The sequence below is a fragment of the Sinohyriopsis cumingii genome, chromosome 10, assembly GCF_028554795.1.
Source record: "Sinohyriopsis cumingii isolate HCF-2022 chromosome 10, ASM2855479v2, whole genome shotgun sequence".
Taxonomy (NCBI): Eukaryota; Metazoa; Mollusca; class Bivalvia; order Unionida; family Unionidae; genus Sinohyriopsis; species Sinohyriopsis cumingii.
This window is the reverse complement of record NC_142970.1, coordinates 2,231,092-2,254,801: the sequence shown is the minus strand read 5'-3', so window position 1 is coordinate 2,254,801 and position 23,710 is coordinate 2,231,092. Positions and strand designations below refer to the sequence as shown.

Sequence of the window (23,710 nt, the reverse complement as noted above, 5' to 3'; positions counted from 1 at the left end):
TATTATGTACTTTTCTGGCTTTATACTTATCAAAAGGACACACACACACACACACACACACACACACACACACACACATATATATATATATATATATATATATATATATATATATATATATATATATATATATATATATATATATCTCTGTGTGTGTGTGTGTGTGTCTCTCTCTCTCTCTCTCTTTTTTCTTAGATATTTGTTTGAACTTGCTCTCTTCAACCACTTGCATTGGTCCAAATTATTATCATTTAGATCTTGCGCAAATTGCTCTAAAGATTGATCTACGAAACGAAAACTAGCTAAGGATCTTATTGGTCTTTTTTACTAAAATATATCTGTCATGTTCAAACTTACAAGCTACACAAGGTTTTTAAAAATGAAAAGTAGTTTTTACCATTGTTGGGTATACTAGTAGCTTCTTGCTCATAGTGATTCATTGCTATCATCTTTACGAATAATTGTGAATCATATACAAACATATTATTGATAAACAAAGGTGTATATTTAAAATATTTATAGTTAAAATAACAATCACTGTGTACTCGTTCTCTTTATTTATCAGATAGGACATCGTGATAACTTACTTTATAACCTTTTGTTCATCATTGTTTTTCCATAAACCTTTGGAAAAGTTTCGACATTCAAAACGATGTAATTTTTTCAAAACGATTGGTAATTATATAAACAGGAAATAGCAATTTCCCATTGTGTCAAATCCATTGGGGGTTTTTTCTGTCCCTTCAACGGAATTCCTTAACTGATTCACTAATTCAGACCTTCTCTGCGATCTATTGTTTGATAACACTTAGTCGATATCGTCTGAGATCTGTGCGCCAATAGCAGACAAAGAATAAACGTTTGAATAATTCATTGTTTCCACCCTCAGACCATCTTGTACATGCTTGATATAAAATGTGTGGACTTGTTACATCATATGCTCATAGAGTTAGCTGTATTAATCTGTATTTCTATCGAAAATATGTACTTGTTGCAACAGTTGTTGTTGTTGTTGTTGTGGGATTTAACGACATTTTTCAGCACACGATAGGCTATACATGGCGGCCAGTATTAATGGTGGAGGAAGAATCCGGGAAAACCCCGGAAAGAGCCACCGACCCACGAGAAGCTACTGGCAAACTTTCTCACATACCCATATTGGCCGAATCCGAGACTCGAACCCACGCAGACAGAGGTGAGATGGCAGTGATCCATAACGGAGAGCGCTTTAGACCACTCGGCCACTCGGGACCCTTGTTGGAACAGTGATATATAACTGAAATTTTCACTCGCTTTATGAGTATCTACTGTTGACTGACCTTGCGATGAAGTTTAAGTTGGAGCCTATATTGCCATTTCGTTATAACGTGCCCGGATTTAAAAAATATTGTATTAATTGATTCATCTGAGTTATTTAAGTATCTACTTCACCGAAATGTGCAAAGAAATTGCATTCCCTATGTTAGTCAATTATGTTTACATTTTAAGGTCCATAAAAGAATTAAATAATACATTCTTTTCAAATGCTTCATGAGTTGTCTTAATCATTTATTATTGTAACATCTGCAGTGTGCGCTTAACATTTGTCCATGACTGAAGATTGCACTTTAAGATAATGGTCCTTTGTAAACAACATGTCTCCACAGCTAACTTCAGTCCATGATTGAGGGGCCCCGAGTGGCCGAGTGGTCTAAAGCGCCCTCCGTTACGGATCACTGCCATCTCACCTCTGTCTGCGTAGGTTCGAGTCTCGGATTCGGCCAATGTGAGAAAGCTTGCCAGTAGCTTCCCGTGGGTCGGTGGTTCTTTCTTTTAGGGGATTTCCCGGGAAGAACGAGGTATATTATTAAACAAATCCCAATACAAGCACCGGACAAAGCACCGGATTCTCATTGGCTCGTTCGCAGGATGTTGTTGACTGGCAAAGCCGCTCATGTACTTTAAAGAAAGAAATTGTCAAATATTGAATTTTTTCGTTTAACCATATTCAGTTTAAGTGTTGCAGAAGTCAGAAACAATGGAAAACCGGGACGCTAGATTTTGGAGAGCTTTGGAGAAGAAGGTACAGTAGTATTTCATCTTATCAATAATATTATATAATTGTTAGGATAAAACACTGTTTTAAACAGTTATAATTTTTAGTATAAGATGGTTAAAGAAAACAAGCTACAAGTTTATTTTTTGATCTGTACATAATGCCATATAAACGATTTAAATGACTAAACTGTTTTGTTTTCCTTCTTGCTTATTTCTTGTGTTTTTATGCTTGTCAAGGAGCATTAAAGGTATCTGACCAATGTACTGTTATTCCAGTTTTTTTTTCCAGGTAGCTTGCCGAGGGACAGGGGCTCGAATCGTTGCTTAAAATTGATCTGTCATACATGTACTATATAATAACTACAAGGGAGGACACTTCTCTCCTTTCGCGCGCGACCCATTAATAAATAAACGCAGTTATTTCAAGCCACATTTCTCGTAGCGTAATACATTTGGTACCAATGTTTAGCTCAGGCATTCGACTATGTATCCCTATCAAAAGTTTGACTTAATATCGTACCTTTAATGAATGCCAAATCATTTTCCCGCCGTTGTAGTTATTATATAGTACATGTATGACAGGTCAATTTTAAACAACGATACGAGCCCCTGTGGCCCAAGGGACAAGTCACAAGTTCATAGGAAAATATTAATGGTCTCTTCACAGATCCCCACAGAACACTGCTGTGCCTTGTATAACACAGGTTTAGGCATAAGATGACATTGGTTGAATTTGTTTATATTAAATTGCCGTGTAACTGATGCATCATTTTCTTGGCAAATCCAAGTCTTAAAATCATTGACATAGCTAGGATATTTGTGCACCGATGCAAATCGTACTGATGGGCCCCTTCCTTATCTATAGCTTAAAATAATATTTCATGGTCCCCTGGATTTTTCATACTCTTGTTTTATAGTATAGTAAAAGTCACACAGGTCATGTAGACATTCAACACTGATTATTTCAGAAATGGGTGTCATTTTATAGAATTTGATTACATACCTTTAAGTGGCAAGTGTTCACTTCATTTGGATTTTTGTACACCCACGTTTCTTTGGAAGGTTATAATTTAGACACCACTAGAAGTTCATGTAGCAAAATCAATGTTTTATTACATAGACATTTTTGGACGAAATGAAGCTGAAGGTGTGATCCAATATAGTCCTGATTGAATGTTGCATGCTAGTATGTCACAGTAAATGCTGCACATATTCAAATTCTTACTGCTCTATATTGTGATGATTCCACTCAAAGTCCTTTTTTCTTCATCCAATTTTTAGTACATGGCCACAGTCGTAAAAAAAAACTCATAGAGATTAATCATTTTCATCAGGAATGTTTCTTGGTGACATTTAAGATGCAGATCATTCTAAAATCAGGATTGAAAAGACTGGTTAAAGAAAGGTAGTGTTAAATTTTTAAAGAACAATTTATATTTAATTTAAAATTATTTTTATTTTATATTTTTAAATAGCAGAAAGATGTATGCTAATAATGTGCCTTTTATTTTTGCAGGCTAAGATTTGGATGGAAAATTCAGATGATGAGCCAAGCTTTGTGATGTTGTATTTGCCAAAGCCAAACAAGACAAGGCCAGTACCACAAATTAAATTTTTTGGTAAGTGTTTATGTTAGGATTGTATTTAATCTCATATATTTAGTGGTCTAATATATGTCGGTCAGTTAAATCATCTTTTAGTTTATAAGAGTGTCATACCTGGCATATTTGTTATTCTTTATTATGAGCTTCCATCTTATTGAAGAGTCATAAAGTTTAGCATCTAAATGCTATAAAATTTCTAAGTAAATTTGAGTATCCCCATCCTACAAAAAAGGCATGCACACAAGTATGTATGTATTAAATTTAATATGTGGTTTAGAGTGAAAATACAAATAAGTTATATTTATTGTAAGTTTTAATGTTTATATTGTAGTTTCTACAGCTTACATATTTTGTACACTATGTTAATAGTAACAGCACTTCTAATTTTCATAGAGGGTAAGCCATTCCATCAAGACTATTCATCCTTAGAGTGATGATAATACACAGAAAGTGTACATGATATTCATTTTTTGTGTTGAGACATTGTACGAAAACAATCTAAGCATTATATTGTGTGAAAAGGAAAAAATTACACATGTTCGAGGAATACTTACTTTTTATATTATTTATGCTTACATAGGAACAATTTTGTTGGAAATAACACAAATTATATTAAACTGATTTTCTTTTTTACTTATCAAAGGTATATCTTGGGCGAAAAATACCATCATATATATCACACAAATATCCTATAGCCTAGTGAATAGATGGACTTACAGGAACACATGGCTTACATCCCTATTTAAAGGGGTTGGAGAGGAAGCAATACGAGTTGCATGATTTCTCAGCCGCAACAATGGCTAATACTTATCAATCTCCTGAGCACAAAACTCCAAATCAAGATTAAAACTTTCAGATTGTATAAATTATTTATAGACGGATGCTTACATTAAAAATATCAATTACTGCTATGAACTTTTATGTCGGGCTATTGTGGAAATAATCATGAAAAATTAGAGAAGATATGCACATAGCTATGATTTAATTTGTATCTACAATGTAGTATTATGAATGTGTATATATATATATATATATATATATATATATATATATATATATATATATATACACACACCATCATAATGTATATTAGTTTTCTTTGATGTACTCATGTAAATTCGAACCCCATATTTCTTCACAAGTTTGCTATGTTATTGTTGTTCTTGGGTAATTAGTATTTTCAAGATCCCTTTTTTCATTGCCCAAAAGGAAGGATAATTGCTTTGGTATATTTATCAGTGATGTTTGTTTCTTTATTTCTCCCACATATTTAAAATTTTCAGCCCCTCAAGAGTATGTAAACTTTCCATTACTTGAAATAAAACTATGGTAAACATTTATGTAAGCAAACAAACTACACATACAATTCTACTAAAATACATTTTAAATCTAGTTCAAAGATTCATATTATTAAGCGTGAAGTCCCAATTGTCTGAACGTGATTAAGTTTGGTAGCAATAAATTATCATGTTTCATTCAACTTAAAATTGTAAAGTGACAGCAAATGAAACATTTTACAATTTATTTCCTGTTGAAAGAAGATTTCAAAAGCATCAGAGGTTTTAAATCAATCAACGTTTTATGATTCAAGTAAAGAATGGTATTTTTCAGAGCGTTTATGTTACGTACTCGTAATGTTTCATTTTGATGGATGGCCTTTTCCTTTGTTTAAATCCATTGTTACAATGCTCTCCAGAAGTGACTGATGTTCGCTCATGCAAGAATGATAACTCTGCAGTTGCTCTTTCAGTGAGGTAAATAATGTTATCAAACTGGCCTATAAATTGCATTCATTTTTTTTTTTTATATTACCACCAGGTTTGAAGGTATTGGTTTATTAAAAACAATATCATATACACTATCTTCAGGTTCATCCAACATGAAGAAATTCGTAGAGGATGTAGTAGTGCGAACTAAGTTTGTTGAGGCTTGTGAAAAGCCCATTGAAGTTGAAGAACCTAAAAAGCTTAAAGGTAATGTGTCTTAAATAAATACCTTTCTAACTCTCGATTCTGTACTAGGCATACAAAATGTTATACTCATTAATGAAAAAGAAATACAATGACCCCCTTCCCCATATATGACTCCCACCATCACCAATGGCCACCTCCTTTACAAGGCCAGTTTTCTCAGCAGTTAAGATTTTTTGTACAAAAATTCCCTCTGCTGAAGCATGTGGTCATCATTTTAGGCTCAATTTCTCACTCACATGCAGCCAATTTTTATTTCAATGTGTCCAGAACCAATCTTAATTTGTTAATTAAGGTAATTAATCCTATTAGTTACTGATGTCTGTTTCCCAATTTCAGGTTATCAATAATTAAAGAATTGTTTTCCAAACTACATTATAACATGTACCAATAATGGTTATTATTATATAATTATATCAAATTCTATTTTAAAAAAGATCCATTTACAGGAGTTGGTTCAGCAATGTTGTGATAAAATAATTGTCTTTGCACAGCTATGAAAATTTTTGCTTTGATGATTGTAGCTCGACATGATTAAATTATGTTACTGTACAGTTAGCAGTATAGGAATAAATCATCACAAAACTTGTACATTTCGTCATGTAAACAGAAATGCAATAATTTAATAGAAAACGTTAAAGTTATTTGACTCTTCAACAATCGGGAGAGTTTGATAGTTTTTGTAGAAGAATTATGAACAATGTAAATGTTGGAAAGACTCCAATAAACATTAGTGTACCAGGTAAGATTATTAAGCAGTATCGAGTAATAGGGGGTAAATGGAAAGAGAATGATTCTAAATGCCAGCTGATGTTTGTACCAAGATTTACATGGAGTTTTTGAATGGTTTTTTCAATGTACATGCAAATAAATCTCCACCTGCTTATCATGCTTAAAACTTAAGTTATTAATGTATGTTTGGTTGAAATAAGTCTGTTCTTACGACAGGAAGAACCTTTTAATACTTAATATTCCTTTGAAACAAAGATATTAAATGCATTGAAGTTAGTTATAGCTATCTCACGTCTGTCTGCGTGGGTTCTGAGTCTCAGGCTCTGCCAGTGTGGGTATGTGAGAAAGCTTGCCAGTAGCTTCTCGTGGGTCGGTGGTTCTTTCCCGGTTTACCCGGGTTCTTCTTCCACCATTTATACTGGCCACCATGTATAGCCTATCAAGTGCTGAAAAATGGTTTTAAACCCTACGACAACAACATATAGCTTTCTTACTACATATTACATATAGTCCCTTTCTCTCTTTTCTGGTGCCAATTGGGTGCCTCTATATATAATATATATATATATATATATATATATATATATATATATATATATATATATATATATATATATATATATATATATATATAAGAGAAGGACTACTGTACAATCAAAACTGTCTTCAGATATCATTTAATTTCTCAAATACAAGTGTATGAAAACCTATGTCTAACCTGGCATGTATGCCATATTTCTAAACTTGAAAATGTATCACATTATTCGTAGCATTAATGTTTCTTTTACCTGCATTTTGGTGGAACATTAATCTATTTGTTAAATTTATGTTCCATAGTCCCTATACTTGTTTTTATTGTATTAAAAATGATTTAAGTTTTAAAGTACAGAATTAAAATCTTTGACATTTCTTACACTGCCAATTGCACTTAAAAATAAGAGAAAATAACTTATCACTATTTACTGAGTGTAAGGTGAAATGATCTTAAATAATTATGACACTTTCATTGAGTCAAGTCTGCATATGATTGAAATTTGGAGCAGTTGAAGGATTTTTGTACCAAAAAGACAAGCATTATGTATTTTTTGAAACTGACCTTTTTTTCGTTTTCATTTTCATTATAGTGTTTCATCCTCGTGAGCCGGACACATACACAATGGATGATCTCCGTATCCTTGCAAGCTGTCTGGTGAGAGAAGAAGGTAGGTTGTAGAATGAAATTTTTAAGTAATCCATGAAAATTTTGCTTGATACAAATGTTTTGAATTTTTTCATCGATTTGATTCAGGTACATTGGTTAATTGTCCATATTATTACTGGCATTGTATTTTGTTAGATATCTTTTAATGGTAGACATGTTTTAATGGTACATTATGTCACTTTAAATCACGTGCTAATTGGCATGTAGTAGGAATTAATACAACTGGAAAATAATAATTAATAATTATTGATAATGAGCAGCATTGGTGTAATCAGATATTGCTACTTCATTGAAATTTTGTTTGATAAAGCTTCAGCCTGTATATGATGGTTTTTTAAAAAATTGTTGTGCACACAGACACATATATACACACCCACACAAACACATAGTTGAAGGCAGGGTGACACCACTGCTTGGTTAAGAAACACCGGGCTGCCACCAATGGAAGACAAGGTGAAACCACTATTTGGTTAATAGGTTAATAGTGACATGGCCATTGACCACAGAAGACACCCGACTGCTGATTATAACATTTCTGTAGGCAATTTGCAGGGTGGATTCCATACTACAAATTTACCTCCACCCACCCACCCATCCCTGATATCAACTGAGCAATACCAATAGTTGTACTTGTTGTTATTGTTCATGTTTTGGTGGTTTTAGCCATTTTTCATGTTATGAGATGTTATATTTGATATAACAAACCAAATTAACCATATTGAAACAGGACACCATGACAGCCATAAAATTTCATTGAACACAAAAAGTTACAGAATGTGGAGTTAAAAAGAGTTTCTCCACAATCACAGTCAATCAGTAAATAGAATGCTTCTCCATAATTTCAGGGCCTTTATTGGACCAATCAGAATCACATAAAGTGATATGTTCATATGTTATAATATAAAAAATATGAAACTGCACATATTATAGGAAATCTATACTGACTATGTGGTAACAAAACACAATAGAAGTTTTAAAATTATTTTTATCAGGTTAAAGTATGCATGCCATTAAAAAGAGATTACTCCTGTACATTTATGAATCTTTTGAACTCTTAAGCAAATATATAACAGTATAGCAAACAAACATTAAAATTTGCTCTTATTAACCGATTATAATTGATTATTAGTTGGTTATGTCGAATCGATTATTGTTTGAAAATCTGACCCATTATTGTCACTAAGACACACGCATGTCATAGCAAGAATGAAAACAGTTATATACATAATTACGAAATAAAGCAAATGATTTTTTGGTTCCAGAATTTCTGTTGCTACAGTTTGCGCATTATCATTTTGTTTCATGAGCCTCCTCTCAAACCGTTACAACTGATTCTTTCATTGTAGTAAATAATATTATAGACTTTCACTCAGCAACAGTATTTTGTTCCATATATTTAAAATCTTTTATTATTATTTATCAGAGAAATCATGTAATTTTCTCACAGCTATTATTTTCTTTCAATACTAGTTTCTTTCAAGCATGGAGTCAGTCGAGATTTTTGGGGGATTTCCATTTATAGGCCAGAATGGTGGCCTGATAATGTGAAATTCCAGTCCCCTCATGAGAGACGAAAAGGTATTTGTATTTAATATGCAGTAATTGTTTGGTACTTTTTGCAATGCATGAATGTAAGTGCAGAAAGGCTACCACCTGTTTTTCTCAGTTTTGTTATAGTCTAGAGTATCTGAATGCCTATTAGCTGTTACTACTTACCACTCAAACGGCTATATCTCTGATTTCAATTAAACTTTTTAAGATGATAGTAATATTGTTGAAGTTCAATAATCAGTGAAATATATGATCTTTATTAGATGATTTTACATCACATTGTTTTAATAGGTTAACATAGATGAGTCCACAATTTCGATCTGATTTTGACCCAAAAATGTGTCTATATTTATTTATATGGCTGTGATGATATTTGGATTTGTTCTGTTGACCCACAGTCAGGTTCAAATCTCTGTAGAGTACCAATTCAAAAATCTCTAATGTGTATGATAATATTATGTATTTATTTTATAAAACATCTGCTTGTATTATCCTGCATTGCTCTGTAAAATCAAATGATAACAATTTCAATTCTCTTTGGTACATAGACCTGATGATAACATTCTGCAGTCCTCTTTGGTATCCCATGACCTTGCATCAGATCACCTCAGGATTATATGCCATCTTGACGTATCAGTCTCTAACCCTCCACCTTTATCTGCTACTAAGAGAAACCTCCGTATGATAAATAGAACCAAACTAATGCACGACATCCAAGCTAACCTAACAACTTGCTTACCTCCTACCACAGAGCAACTCGATAACTTTCTGCATTCATTACTTGACAAACATGCCCCAGCTACCAAGTACAGAGTATCAATTCAAAAGTGTTCTCCATGGTATAACAGTGTTAGGGACCAGCTTTGCACTGCTAAAAGAGACTGCCATAAAGCTGAGAGGCTCTGGCTTTCCACCAGACTCACTATTCATAAGCAAATCTATGAAGTCGCTAAGAAGAATGTCACAAATATAGTCCATGCAGCAAAATCAGCCCACCACACTACTAAGATCATGGAAAATTCCAGCTGCAAAGAACTCTTCAAGATTACTAACAAGTTAATGTCAAGGAACAAATAAACACCACTTACAACTACCTTCTCTCCAGTCCACCTTCTGGACATGTTTGCAAATTTCTTCCGTGACAAAGTACAAACCATTAGAGATAAGCTTGACACCACAATTTCAATTGACTCGTCGTCACCATACAGTTGGGATACAGAATTTGAGTAGCAACCATTAGCAGCATTTGAACGTGTCTCTATGGATTTTGTACGTACAGTCGTGATGAAGAGTGCACCAAAGTCATGTGAACTTGATCCAATTCCAACATCGCTGCTGCTTAAGTGCTTAGATCCAGTATTGCCTTCACTAACTGATGCTATTAATACCTCTCTCTCATCTGGGGAATTCCCATCATTTTTCAAAACTGCCATTGTAAAGCCTCTGCTGAAGAAACCAACCCTAGACCATAACGATTTAAAGAACTTCCACCCAGTTTCTAATCTCCCATTCATTTAAAGAATCTTAGAAAAGGTTGTTCTATCCCAGCTTGTATCTCATCTAAATTCAAAGAGTCTTTTCAGCAATGTACAATCTGCATATCGCAGTACTGAAGCTACTCTTCTAAAAGTAGTTAATGATGTTCTCTATGCATTGGATAGCGGAACGATTAGTCCTCACCTTCCTTGATTTGTCTGCAGCATTTGACACAATAGACCATGATATATTACTTCACCATCTCCAGCATGTATTTGGCATTCATGATACAACCTTACTGTGGTTAAAGTCCTACTTGGTCAACAGGACACAAATTGTATCTGCAAATGGAATACACTCCAGCCCAGTTGATCTATGTTGTGGTGTTCCACAGGGGTCTGTTCTTGGACCTGTTCTCTTCATTCTGTACACTCAGTCGCTCTCAAGTGTCATAGATCATCATCGAGTGTCTCACCAATTGTACGCTGATGACACCCAAATATACCAATCTAGCCACCCAACTGAAGTTGATGCTATCATCCAAGGTGTAGAGAGGTGCATTTCTGATGTGAAAGCATGGATGACTTGTAACAAGCTGCAGATGAATGATGATAAAACTGAGGCCATTCTGATCACAACACAAAGACTTTCTCATTCACATTCTTTACCTAAAACAATAAATATCAGCAACACCAACATTAAATTCACGCAGTCAGTACGAAACCTAGTTGTTACTATGGACAGTACTCTCACATTGCACCAACATGTCATGAACATATGCAAGGCTGCATATCTTGAGCTGAGACGCATCAGCTCAATTTGCAAATATCTTTCAGTTGATGCCACTAAAACACTTGTGCGTTCATTAGTACTATCAAGACTGGACTATTGTAACTCAATTCTGTCTGGTTCATTTCAATATCTACTCCAGAAACTTCAAAAAGTTCAAAGCACAGCTGCTCGGATCATACTTAGAGTACCACGATCAGAGCACACCTCCCCGCGGTTCTCTACCCTACACTGGCTATCCATTCGATCCAGAATCAAACACAAAATTTGTTCTCTGTGCTACATTTCACTGTCGGACTCTGGTCCAACATACCTATCTGACCTCACTCATGTGTACACACCAGCAAGATACTTACGCTCCTCTTCTGACAATCGTATACTCATTATTCCCACTATGAAAACAAAGTCATATGGACAGCGTTCTTTTGCATACCAGGGCCCAGCAATGTGGAATGAATTGCCCACTGAACTTAGAAAAAAGGGCACAGTGATCCCATTCAAGAGGGCTCTCAAAACTCACTTATTTCGACTGCAAGAACAAACTTAAAGACCTAATAATGTTTCCTACCTGAAATATTCTCAGCTAGTTTTTTTACTTTTTAATGTTTTTCTAATTTCATGTTGTTTGTTTTTGTAATAATATTATTATGTTTTTTATCTTACAGATGTTGTAAAGCGCTTAAAGATTAGGCGCTATACATAGTCCTCATTATTATTATTAATATGTGTACTCTCTCTCTCTCTCTCTCTCTGCATCTCTCTCTCACTCTCTCTCTCTCTATATATACACACACACACACACATAATATATATATATATATATATATATATATCAGACAGAGAGAGAGAGTCAAACCTTACTACAGCAGACACACATTGATCATTGAATGCAGGTTTTGCTATATAAAAAAAACTTTAGGTGCATGACAAATGCATGCACTATAAACTGAATAGCATTTGCATTATTATTAGTAGTAGTAACAGTATCATTATTATTATTTTGTATGCATTATTATTAACATTAATATTATGCTATCAAAAGACCAGTATTTAGCAAAACTAACAAAGTAATAACAGATAAAGTTATACACAAGATTACTGTATGCTCACTCCAATCCCTAATGTATTTTACATCATCACTGATTCTCCTATCATTGTCACATCTGTCAAAGTTTTGATTAATTATTAGCAGTTCCTTTAACTTGCATCCAAAGCATAACCTGTGATTAGGAAACATGAGACTTTTTGTTAAGCCAGCTACTGTAATTAGGCATGAAAATATGTGTTAACACTTCAAAAGTTGATGGCTGAAGCAGTTGCTCAAACTCACTAAGATCAAAGACAGTCGGCTTTAATGAGAGACCTTTGATGATTTGACTTGTAACACTTTAAATGGCATACATGTCTATAGTTTATTCATCCCAATGTTTATGTGTAATTTTGTCTTTCATTTCAGCCTTTCTTGCCAGTCAGTTATATTGTTTTGCATGCTTTGCTGAGTTCTGTTCAGATAAGTATCTTAATTCACATTATAATTGTGTGTATAAGCCAAATAATTTAGAACAAAAGAAATCTGTGTGAGAAGAAAGGTTGCCTTATTTGTGGGACATGGTCCAGACTTGAAGATTTATGTTTTCTTCTTTACCACTGGCATATATTGTTGTAGTTAACCCAGAATTATATCACATACCTTACCTGAACTCTAGTACATCCTGTACTGCATCTCCATGTTGGTATGACTATCCTCTCGGATTAGCAATAACAAGATTTTCATTACAGCTGGACTTATGGATCAGCTTATGCATGGGTTGTGCACTTTTCCTATTGTGTTTGGTGTGGTAGGCCTATATATGCAAACATGCCTATTTGCGAATAGATGCTGTATGTTTTTTACCATTGTTTTTGCATTTTGTTGTTAAGTACACTTCAAATGATTTAGTGCATCTTTGTTCTTGTACCCTACTTATATAATACAACAATATGAAAATATATGACAGTCAATGTCACTATAAGAGCAAATGTTCATTTCTTTTGATCAGTGAAGAAAAATGTTTGACATTGGACAAAAGGTGAGTGTGTCATCCATCCTATGAATCTTATCTTTCTCAATGTTATTATAAGATCAATCTAAAACCTGTAACACAGATTATGTCTTTTGAAATCAAACAATATTTTAATTTTATTATGTATTATTGTGCAATAAAGGCATGATTCTTTGTGGGTTTTAATCCTCTCCTTTCAGTGTTCTTAACTTCATTGACTTACTGCTCTGGTTGCCTAGGGGCTAGAGTGACCACCACAGATGTGTGAGGTTGTGGGTTTGAACCCCAGCTGAGTCATACCAAAGACTTTTATAAATGTTACTGTCAGTTGCCTTGCTATGCGCTCAGCATTAAGAGGTTAGTGTTAGGAATGGTCAGCTTTAAACTGCCACAATACAGACATTGTAACAATATGACTGAAAAACTGTTTAAGCTACTTTAAAAATCCAAATTACACACAAGCACACATCCACATTTCATTGGCTTACAGATGTTCACATCATTGATGTTGATGTTCATAATTCAGTGTTCATAATTCATTGAAACTAGTAACCCACTTTTCTGCTAAATCATCAGATATACTTTTAATAGGTGTGTATAAGTTAGCTTTATCTTACAATATGTCTTGGTAGCTAATTTGTGATTCAATTTTTGTGGGATATATAGTTTTGTTTCTAATTAAAATGACATTTATGTTTTTCAAATTAAAATAAAAAACTAGTACCTGAAATCATTATGTATGGACAGGTAAGACTTGACAGATGCATATATACATTTGCTAACATGTTGTTTTGATCTTTTTATATTTAGGATGCAGTTTAAATCATGCAGATCTGGGAAAGATTATCAATGCCTATAGAGGGTATAGGCAATTAATCACCACCAATGACCAGCAGCAGCAAAATTGTGAGGAATCCAGAGACTATGGCCAAATCCAGCCACCGCAGAATGATGCCTTAAGAAAGTTGGCACCCAAAAAAAGACTGCTTAGTAGTGTCCAATCACGACCGAGGACAATGGACATACAGGAATTTTTACAAGTTTGTAATGTACAATTACAATTCAAAATAAGATCATTACTATAGTGCATTGTAAGACAGTTATAATGAGCAATTTAATATTTGCCTCCCCCGAGTACTTTATATGCCTGTTGCGATCTTCCTCAAAGTTGAAAATCATCAAGGATATAACATTTCACAATACTTAGTTATTTCATTCATGAATTTAGCATTTCTAACTGTTTAATCTCATTTCATGCCAATACAAAATATTAAAATATTTTAACTGTCAGATACTTAAAATACAGTTGCTGACTTATTGTTAAATGCAATGTCCCCAATATATATATATATATATATATATATATATATATATATATATATATATATATATATATATATATATATATATATATACATATATATATATATATATTTCAGTTTAATAGGCTTGGGTTATATTTATTAGTTTTTTTAATTAAAGATTTCATTTTTATTCTCAGCATAAGAACTATGCAGAAGTGGGAAGGATGTTGTCATCAGCCACATGGGAAGTGTTTTTAAATTTGGCCCAGGTGATTGCCACAATGCTGCCAAACGTTATGGAAAGACTGAGGAGTAGCATGGAACATGATAACTGTGTGTAAGTTATTTGCTTACAGTATTATTTTATAGAAAGTAATATTTCTTGCTAAAGGTTACCATTACTTGTTCCAGCTGTTCCAGTGAAACTTACACGAGGTGCATGGAAGTCACTTTCAGTACGTAGGAGTTAGCAGGATGCGATTTAGTTTTTGTATCATTTTCATCTGAACTTTTGAATAATGAAAGTACCCTGGCATCATTTTTAAACATTCTTCTTATGGTACCATCTATGTTTAAAGATAACAGCCCTTAATTGAGAGACAAGCACAATATCATAACTAGGATAGTGTTATAATAATAATGATAGTTCCCGATTTTTTTAAATGAAATATATTGCTTTGGTAGCAGGTAATGCTTCTTTCAAAAAACCCAGTTGCCATGGGTATCATCCATAAAGAACATGCGCAAAGATGGGGGATGGGGAGGTTGATCAAATGCGGACAAGGGGGGGAGGGTGTGTAAAGGACCTTGTGGACTTCTGCAAGCTAGTATTTTTGTTAAGATATTCTGTGTTGAACAGCTACTTTATGCCTGCTGCATGTATTCCAGTACGTTTTGTCAATTTCAATTTGTACGATTCGTGCCACATAATATATATGAATGGGTTTGTATTAATACATAGGTCTGACTCCCAGTGCCTGAGGTTGATTACATGGCCCACATAGCGGCCCTGCAGACCTGAGTGAGTATAGAAATATCCAAGTAAGATGCACCACTGCCTGTATAATGCTCTCAATTCAGACAATACAGTGCCTGGCCTGTGATGAAGAGCCAGGCTGACCATGCGATTGCAGAGGTAGTGACAGCCTTCCTCGAAGCAGGCGACTGGCTCCAGTAGCCACCACTACACTGCTGCTACACACAGTACATCTGAAAGCATTGACTCCAGCTGCATTCCGCACACTTGTGTGTTAATCAGTAACATGTGCAATTTACTGTTTAATAGAGTTTTTAATATCTTTATTTTTCCAGCTAATAAAAGAAGCGCATTTGTAATCAGTGTGTCATGTACTTTCCATCTCTGGCTGCGAAGCACAATCATGCCCATATTCACAGGCATGCAGAAGTGAGTACACAAGCTTAAGTGGCATACATATGTGCTGTGGAACCTGAATCTGTTAGCGCTATTCTGCCAACTGCATCATCCAGTTTCACAACTGAAAGCAGTGATTATAGTCTGTCAGTTGTTTGCAACTTATTTGACTTTCTACAGTCTGCGTTTGTTGAAGTGGAGTAAGACATTGACAGTCTATCGAACTTAGCTTTCTGTGAGATGACAACTTTAGTTCTATGTCCTGAGTAAAGACTTTTTTAAAGAAAGAACTTTCTGTTTGATTTTTCTTTGTTTTGAGCTACATGTTGTGATGAGATCAGTAAGCATTTTATTTTGAGAGCACCAGCTATTACACTGCCAGACCATAGAGCAGTGTATAATGCTAGAAGGGGACTTCCACAGTGGGGGGGGGGGGTAAGCCACATGCGGACAAGGGGGAAAGAATGGGAGGAAAACAGGTGTTATCTGCAGACGTCCTTTATGGACAACCCCATGCCACACATGTAACCATATTCATAAGGCTATGGTTTGTAAATAAGACTTCACAAAAGTCTTTGCTTTTCAAAGATTGATAGCTTATTTACTTTATTGTTTTTAGGTTTGATTATATATAATGTTACTCTGTCATATAGTGTCTGTTCATTGTTTTTTGTTTACTGTATCATCTTCAAAGTCAAATTCAAAATGAAATATAATCTAAGCACGACATGTTTGAAGTCAAAGCTGTCATTTCACAGCTCTTCATGGGACATGTATTTTATCACATTTTTAGGATGCTGTAAAACGAAATATTCTGTAAAAATTGTTTAACATGTTTATTGCAATTTAACATGTTTGGCATTAAAATTAAGAAGCTATTTTCTTTAATGTTCAATATGGTTGCTGAATTATAAAACAAAGCTCTTTTTAGTGCACAAAAATCTTTTACTGGCTATAGGTTTCTTCTCTTACAAGTGTAGTACGGTCCAGAGAGGATTATTGGAACTAATAGCTGTTAAAGATATTATATCTGTGCTTATTATTAAGACCTCTGAGGTATTTAATAAAAGTATAATTTATCCAGATGTATAAATGTTTAGATATCAAGCAGATGAAATTTCTCTCAACACGGTTGCAACAACCATAGTATGGAGGTTATTTAGGTAACCCAGTGTCTGATAATTTCTCTTAGTATGAAAAGCCACATTCATTTTGTGGCGCTTGACTTGTCAAAAGTTGAAAACACTTTGCCTGCTTCCAATAATTGTCCTTTCTATAATGATTTCATTCATTTCAGAAATGTCCATATTCCTGGATTCGTTCCAGGCTACAGTCTCACGCAGGGAGATTGCCTGTTTTCATCAATATCCTATCTGTGGACCGGCGATATGAGTCAGATGGTTCATGAGCTAAGAATAGGGGCTGCAGCACATGCAGCATTGCATCTTGATCATCATTTAAGAAAGGTTTGAGCAGTTATACTGATGATCTTGTTTGGTATTTGTTTGTTTTTTATATTACTTTTATTTGTTTTATAATTTATTACAAATTGTATTTATTGTTTTGTTAATGTTGCTCAGAACATACAAATATTCATAAAGAGTATACCTAAGGAGAATGCTATTTGTTTGGAGTTTATAAGGTATTTGAAGTATACATTTTATTCAGTAATTTTATCTGTTTGCTTAAATAATAACAGCATGAAGCATCTGATCATAGGTCATATATATCCTCACTGTACACTGCATCATGAGAATTGTACATCATCATATAACATCCAGAATACTTTGTGAACGCAATTGCTCAAAACATGCCTAACACAGACAAATGCAATTTGTGATGAATATGTAAAGGCCTTGGCTACATTCTGAGGCAAATTCTGCAATTTATAAAATTTTTGTTATGGTTTTCAATATTTCGTTTACTAATACTTTTTGGAAGTATTCCTTGTAAATACACTTAGCAAGTATTGTAAATGGCTAAATTAAATTCTGTAGACATGTTGATATACATATGTATAGGATATGATACAATTTTCAGGCAATCATTTGTTCTTCTTTGTGATATTTTTCATCAGTTCTTAACCTTTATATGAGGGGTCCCTAGTGTCCAAGTGGTCTAAAGTGCTCACTGTTACGGATCACTGCCATCCAATCCTCTGTCTGCATTGGTTCGATTCTTGGGTTCAGCCAATGTGGGTATGTGAGAAAGCTTGCCAGTAGCTTCTCATGGGTCGGTGGTTATTTCTGGGTTTTTCCCGGGTTCTTCCTGCACCATTAATACTGGCCATGTATAGCCTATCTTGTGCTGAAAATTGGCATTAAACCCTACAACAACAACAACAACCTTTACATGAACATCATTGAAATTATTTCAGCAGTAATATACTGGAAGCTGTATAATGACACATAGCAGTTGGTCTGAAGATCACTGTCTGAGTGCCACCTAGGTGAGCAGACAACTTTTAGCTGTCATAACTAAAACTTATTGCCAGGGGGTGGGTGGGTGAGTTAGTGTTTATGATCCTAAGGTATTAGGATCAGACAAGTATTGTGAAAGAAACATTTTTTACTCCAAAATGTGGAATCCCTGATAATATTGGCATAGGAAAATCAGACCTCAGACTGTTGAACGTGATGTTTATGTTAAGTGTGTGTGCATCATTTATCAGTAACACAAAAAGAACTTGAAAATTTACATTTGTGTAACAAAACGGTATACTTTTTGTTGCTACAATGATTTGGCAACTCGGGGAAAGAAAATTGTTTTCATTGAGGCCATCAGCCACAAATGAAGTCACTAATTGTTTAATGTTAACCTTGTTTAACTTTAAGCACTCGTGATATTTTATTTTTAATTTACAGACTTTATGATAAATTTCATCCATTTTATGTGCTGCTTTTTCACTTCCTATATCTGTGGCACATTGCATTCATTATTTTAGTGAAGGAAACGTGTTCTTGATGCAATTTGTTATCACATTGATCAGTTAATATAATTATACATTTATGTAAAGTTTTGTCAATAGATACATATGTACTGATGTATTTTATCTTTCTTTCCTGGTTTCTTAGCTCATCTCTGAAGGTTTCTCTTCAGTTGATGATGTGAGGATGCTGATGGAGAGCTTCTGCCCAGAAGAAGTGCGGCAGAAATGTATGGATACAGAGAATCCAGAACAATTATTGACATTCTTATTACAAGAAGAGGCAAGATTAACAGCAAAACCTAATTGTTATGCAGGTGTGTGATGGCTGGAGAGCAGTTGAGTTGTGTTAAGTACTAGTGTTTGATGTAGATAGCAACAAATGTCTTGACTCCTACATTTTTCCAGAGAGTGGTACAAAAATTGTCAACATTACAATGATTTTTTATTTTTATTTCTTTCTTATTGTTGCTGTAGCTTGTTAAATGTGAATATTAACTTTGACTATTATGGCTATTACAAAAGTGGCTGATAATTTCACTTTTCTGTCTTTCCATTTTGTCATTTTATGGCTCTATTGTTCATTGTGTGCCTTTTCATGTTTTTGTTTTACATATTTTGATTATGATTAATAGTGTCACTTTTTAAAATTTATTGCTTTTAGTTTCTTTCATTATTAATTCGTTTTTGAATAGAATCCATTCAGTATATTTACTTCAAAATGTAACATAAATCTACACAATGTTTACTATCTTTACACTCTGGTTGATACAGTAAAACACTTGAAGAAAAAAAAAAGTATTTTTTGTTTTGAGAAGGTTTCCATTCACTGAGGATTTCATATGTGTAAAGATTTATATTTATATGGTATAACAAGTTTCGTTTTGATGGTTTTCACTCTTTTTAAAAATTAATCCTTAGTGTCACACAAAATAGGTATCATAGTTCAATAGTCACGTTTTACATGTCAAGTAAACTTATCATATGCTTGAAGTACATATATCAGTTCCTAATTCTGTTGAAATTAATATTCAGTAACTAGCTTTTGACATGCAATTTAACCAGTTACCTGTTATGAACTAAAGCAGTTGAATATAAAAAATGATCATGCCTTAACATCCAGTCAAATGAGCATGTTTGATTATAGTTGTATAATCTTTACTATGCATGCATGTATCAATTTGCATGCATGTATGTATGTATGTATTGATGTCAAATACTAATAATGAAACAGACCACTCTCCAGTTAAATTATATTAATATTTTTTTCATAGGGCCCATTCAAGTGCGTTTTCTGGCAGGCTACCTGGATCAGAAGATCCAAATGCACTCAATCAACAAACTTAAAGGGTACAATGAGTGCATTCACCCTTGTACTTGCCAGCAGCAGACAATTACTAAGGATCCAGTTCATATCCTGTGGATAAATAAAGCTGGGGATGAGGTGGGGCATGTTGTTCCCTTGATTCCCATCCAGGTATATCTTCTGTTTATCTGTTTTGCTGTCTGCTAATGCTTTCAGTTGTATGTCTATATTTTCTCAATTTACATTTTCCTGCTGATGTATTCTTTTATGGGCGCACTACTGTCTTTCGTTGCCTCATACTTATATTGTACAGTCATAACATTGTATACCACTTACAAAAGTTTGTTTACACCTGCTCATCAGGAAACCGACTTTATGCTAATTTCAATTCAATATTACTCTGTTTTATAATTATCCAAGTGACATGGTGTTAGGTATAATTATAATGGATATGTTCTATAGCATTATAAAGGTCAGTACATAAAGACTGGTAACCATCCATCATATTCTACACCTTCTGTCCAATAATGTCAGTATGATTGAATATTTATACTTACATATTTTATATTGTTATGATAACAGAGCGACCTGAGAATAACAGGGAGAAAGACATAACAATTTGATGTTCTATAACTTTTATCAAATTCATATATTTCAGGATAACCCTTAACCAAAAGAGGACCAAATATGGTATGGGGTGTGTTTAATTTGAATGTAAAACTGGATTAAAAATATTAAAGTGAATTTCGCTCATCATTCATTTATACCCATTAAAATGTTCTTGAAATGTATTCACACAATTTTATAATCCTTGACCTTAGCACTATACAAATATCCTTTCCTGACACTTCGCTCTATCACCTGACACGTACCTTCACCTTAGCACCAGGCTTATTTATTTCCTAGACTTTAGCACCAGAGTTATGTACTTACCAAATATTAGAACCAGATGTATAGATGTTTTGGTCCTATAGTTAATTGCTGGAAGTGAGTGTAAACCTTATGGGGAAACATTTTCCTCCAATGACTACCCAAGTACTTTACTGAATACTTTGTCAATTTGCATCATGACTGCTACACATCAAAATGGAATATAGATGGGTCTTAGTACAGTAACAATATTTAAACAAATTTGTTAATAAAATCTTCCAAAAAAGGATGACCTCTAGAAACTTTATAACATATACCACAGTTCAATTTATGCCCTCTTCTTTAACTACAATATAGAAAACAAAGCAATTGTAATTTAAATTAAATTAAAAATTCAAACGTGTTTCCTAGTCATTTCTTTGTTTATACCCTTATTTAAACATAGTCATCTTCAATTGTTTTATCCATCATTTTATCCAAATCATTGCTGCAAGACAAATGGTATCATTCAAAACCCAGATGCTGCAATAAAAGGACGCATCAATATGATTTTCATATTATATAACATGTATTAATACCGTCTGCACCGGCGACCAAGGGGGTATATAAACCTCTCGCTGACAAAATAAAGTGATTAGTTGAAGAATGTATCAACCATATCAGCAGATAGGGTGGGTGGGGGTAGGCACCACATTCTTTCAGTTTTCACTTTATAACGTAAGTTAAGGCAATATTCTGCATGATATCTGACAGATTCCACAAACCACAGAGAGCCGAATCAATCTCTACCCTAGAACCAAAAGTATATACTTTCTGGACCCTAGCACCAGACGTATATGCATCATATAACCTAGCACCAGACATATATACTTCCTAGACCCTATCACCAGTCATATATACTTCATAGATCAAAGCACCAGTCATATATACTTCATAGACCCTAGCACCAGACGTATATGCATCCTAGAACCTAGCACTAGACATATATACTTCAAAGATCATAGCACCAGATGAATATACTTCCTAGACCCTAGCACCTGACGTATATGCATCATACAACCTAGCACCAGATGTATTTACTTCCTAGACCTTATCACCAGTCATATATACTTCCTAGACCCTATCACCAGTCATATATACTTCATAGACCCTACTACCAGACGTATATGCATCCTAGAACCTAGCACCAGACATACATACTTCATAGATGATAGCACCAGACATATACTCCCTAGACCCTAGCACCAGATGAACATAATTCCTAGACCCTAGCACCAGACGTATAAGCATCCAAGACCCTAGCACCAGATGAATATACTTCATAGACCCTAGCACCTGACGTATAAGCGTCCAAGACCCTAGCACTAGACATGTACACTTCATAGACCCTAACACCAGACGTATATTCATCAAAGAGCCTAGCACCAGACATATATACTTCCTAGACCCTAGCACCAGATAAACATGCATCGTCGAACCTAGCACCAGATGAACATACTTCCTAGACCCTAGCACCAGACATATATACTTCCTAGACCCTAGCACCAGACGTATATGCATCCTAGCACCAGATGAACATAATTCCTAGGCCCTAGCACCAGACGTATATGCATCCTAGACCCTAGCACCAGACGTATATGCATCCTAGAACCAAGCACCAGACATACATATTTCATAGATGATAGCACCAGACATATATACTTCCTAGACCCTAACACCAGACATATAAGCGTCCAAGACCCTAGCACTAGACATATATACTTCATAGGCCCTAACACCAGACGTATATTCATCAAAGAACCTAGCACCAGACATATATACTTCCTAGATCCTAGCACCAGACGTATATGCATCCTAGAACCTAGCACCAGATGAACATACTTCCTAGACCCTAGCACTAGACGTATAAGCGTCCAAGACCCTAGCACTAGACATATATACTTCATAGACCCTAACACCAGATGTACATGCATCCTAGACCCTAGCACCAGACGTATAAGTGTCCAAGACCCTAGCACCAGATGAACATACTTCCTAGACCCTAGCACCAGACGTATATGCATCCTAGCACCAGATGAACATAATTCCTAGACCCTAGCACCAGATGTATATGCATCCTAGACCCTAGCACCAGACGTATATGCATCCTAGAACCAAGCACCAGACATACATATTTCATAGATGATAGCACCAGACATATATACTTCCTAGACCCTAGCACCAGACCTATATGCATCCTAGCACCAGATGAACATAATTCCTAGACCCTAGCACCAGACCTATAAGCGTCCAAGACCCTAGCACTAGACATATATACTTCATAGGCCCTAACACCAGACGTATATTCATCAAAGAACCTAGCACCAGACATATATACTTCCTAGATCCTAGCACCAGACGTATATGCATCCTAGAACCTAGCACCAGATATACATACTTCATAGATGATAGCACCAGACATATATACTTCCTAGACCCTAGCACCAGACCTATATGCATCCTAGCACCAGATGAACATACTTCCTAGACC

General features: G+C 34.6%; 1 protein-coding gene across 2 annotated transcripts; it reads left to right on the top strand.

The window, feature by feature from the left end:
• Positions 1-1,841: 1,841 nt before the first annotated feature.
• On the top strand, positions 1,842-21,579 carry LOC149789492 (uncharacterized). Of its 2 annotated transcripts, XM_089971519.1 has the most exons (11): positions 1,842-2,062; positions 3,554-3,656; positions 5,510-5,614; positions 7,468-7,545; positions 9,015-9,122; positions 14,213-14,442; positions 14,904-15,043; positions 17,376-17,544; positions 19,153-19,321; positions 20,279-20,481; positions 20,969-21,579. In XM_089971519.1, exons 1-11 carry the CDS (start codon positions 2,018-2,020, stop codon positions 20,978-20,980), a joined length of 1,362 nt encoding a protein of 453 aa, XP_089827645.1. In that variant the 5' UTR covers positions 1,842-2,017; the 3' UTR covers positions 20,981-21,579. The 2 variants fall into 2 exon arrangements, with proteins under 2 accessions (XP_089827645.1, XP_089827644.1); XM_089971518.1 differs by lacking the exon at positions 20,969-21,579 and having other exon boundaries at positions 20,279-20,962.
• Positions 21,580-23,710: the final 2,131 nt, after the last annotated feature.

Bases quoted from the DNA above. Each gene is read 5' to 3' on its own strand.
- LOC149789492 (XM_089971518.1), top strand. From the start codon at position 2,018: ATGGAAAACCGGGACGCTAGATTTTGGAGAGCTTTGGAGAAGAAG. The intron at 2,063-3,553 runs GTACAGTAGTAT...TTATTTTTGCAG, and splicing joins GGAGAGCTTTGGAGAAGAAG to GCTAAGATTTGGATGGAAAA. The intron at 7,546-9,014 runs GTAGGTTGTAGA...TTTCAATACTAG, and splicing joins CTGTCTGGTGAGAGAAGAAG to TTTCTTTCAAGCATGGAGTC.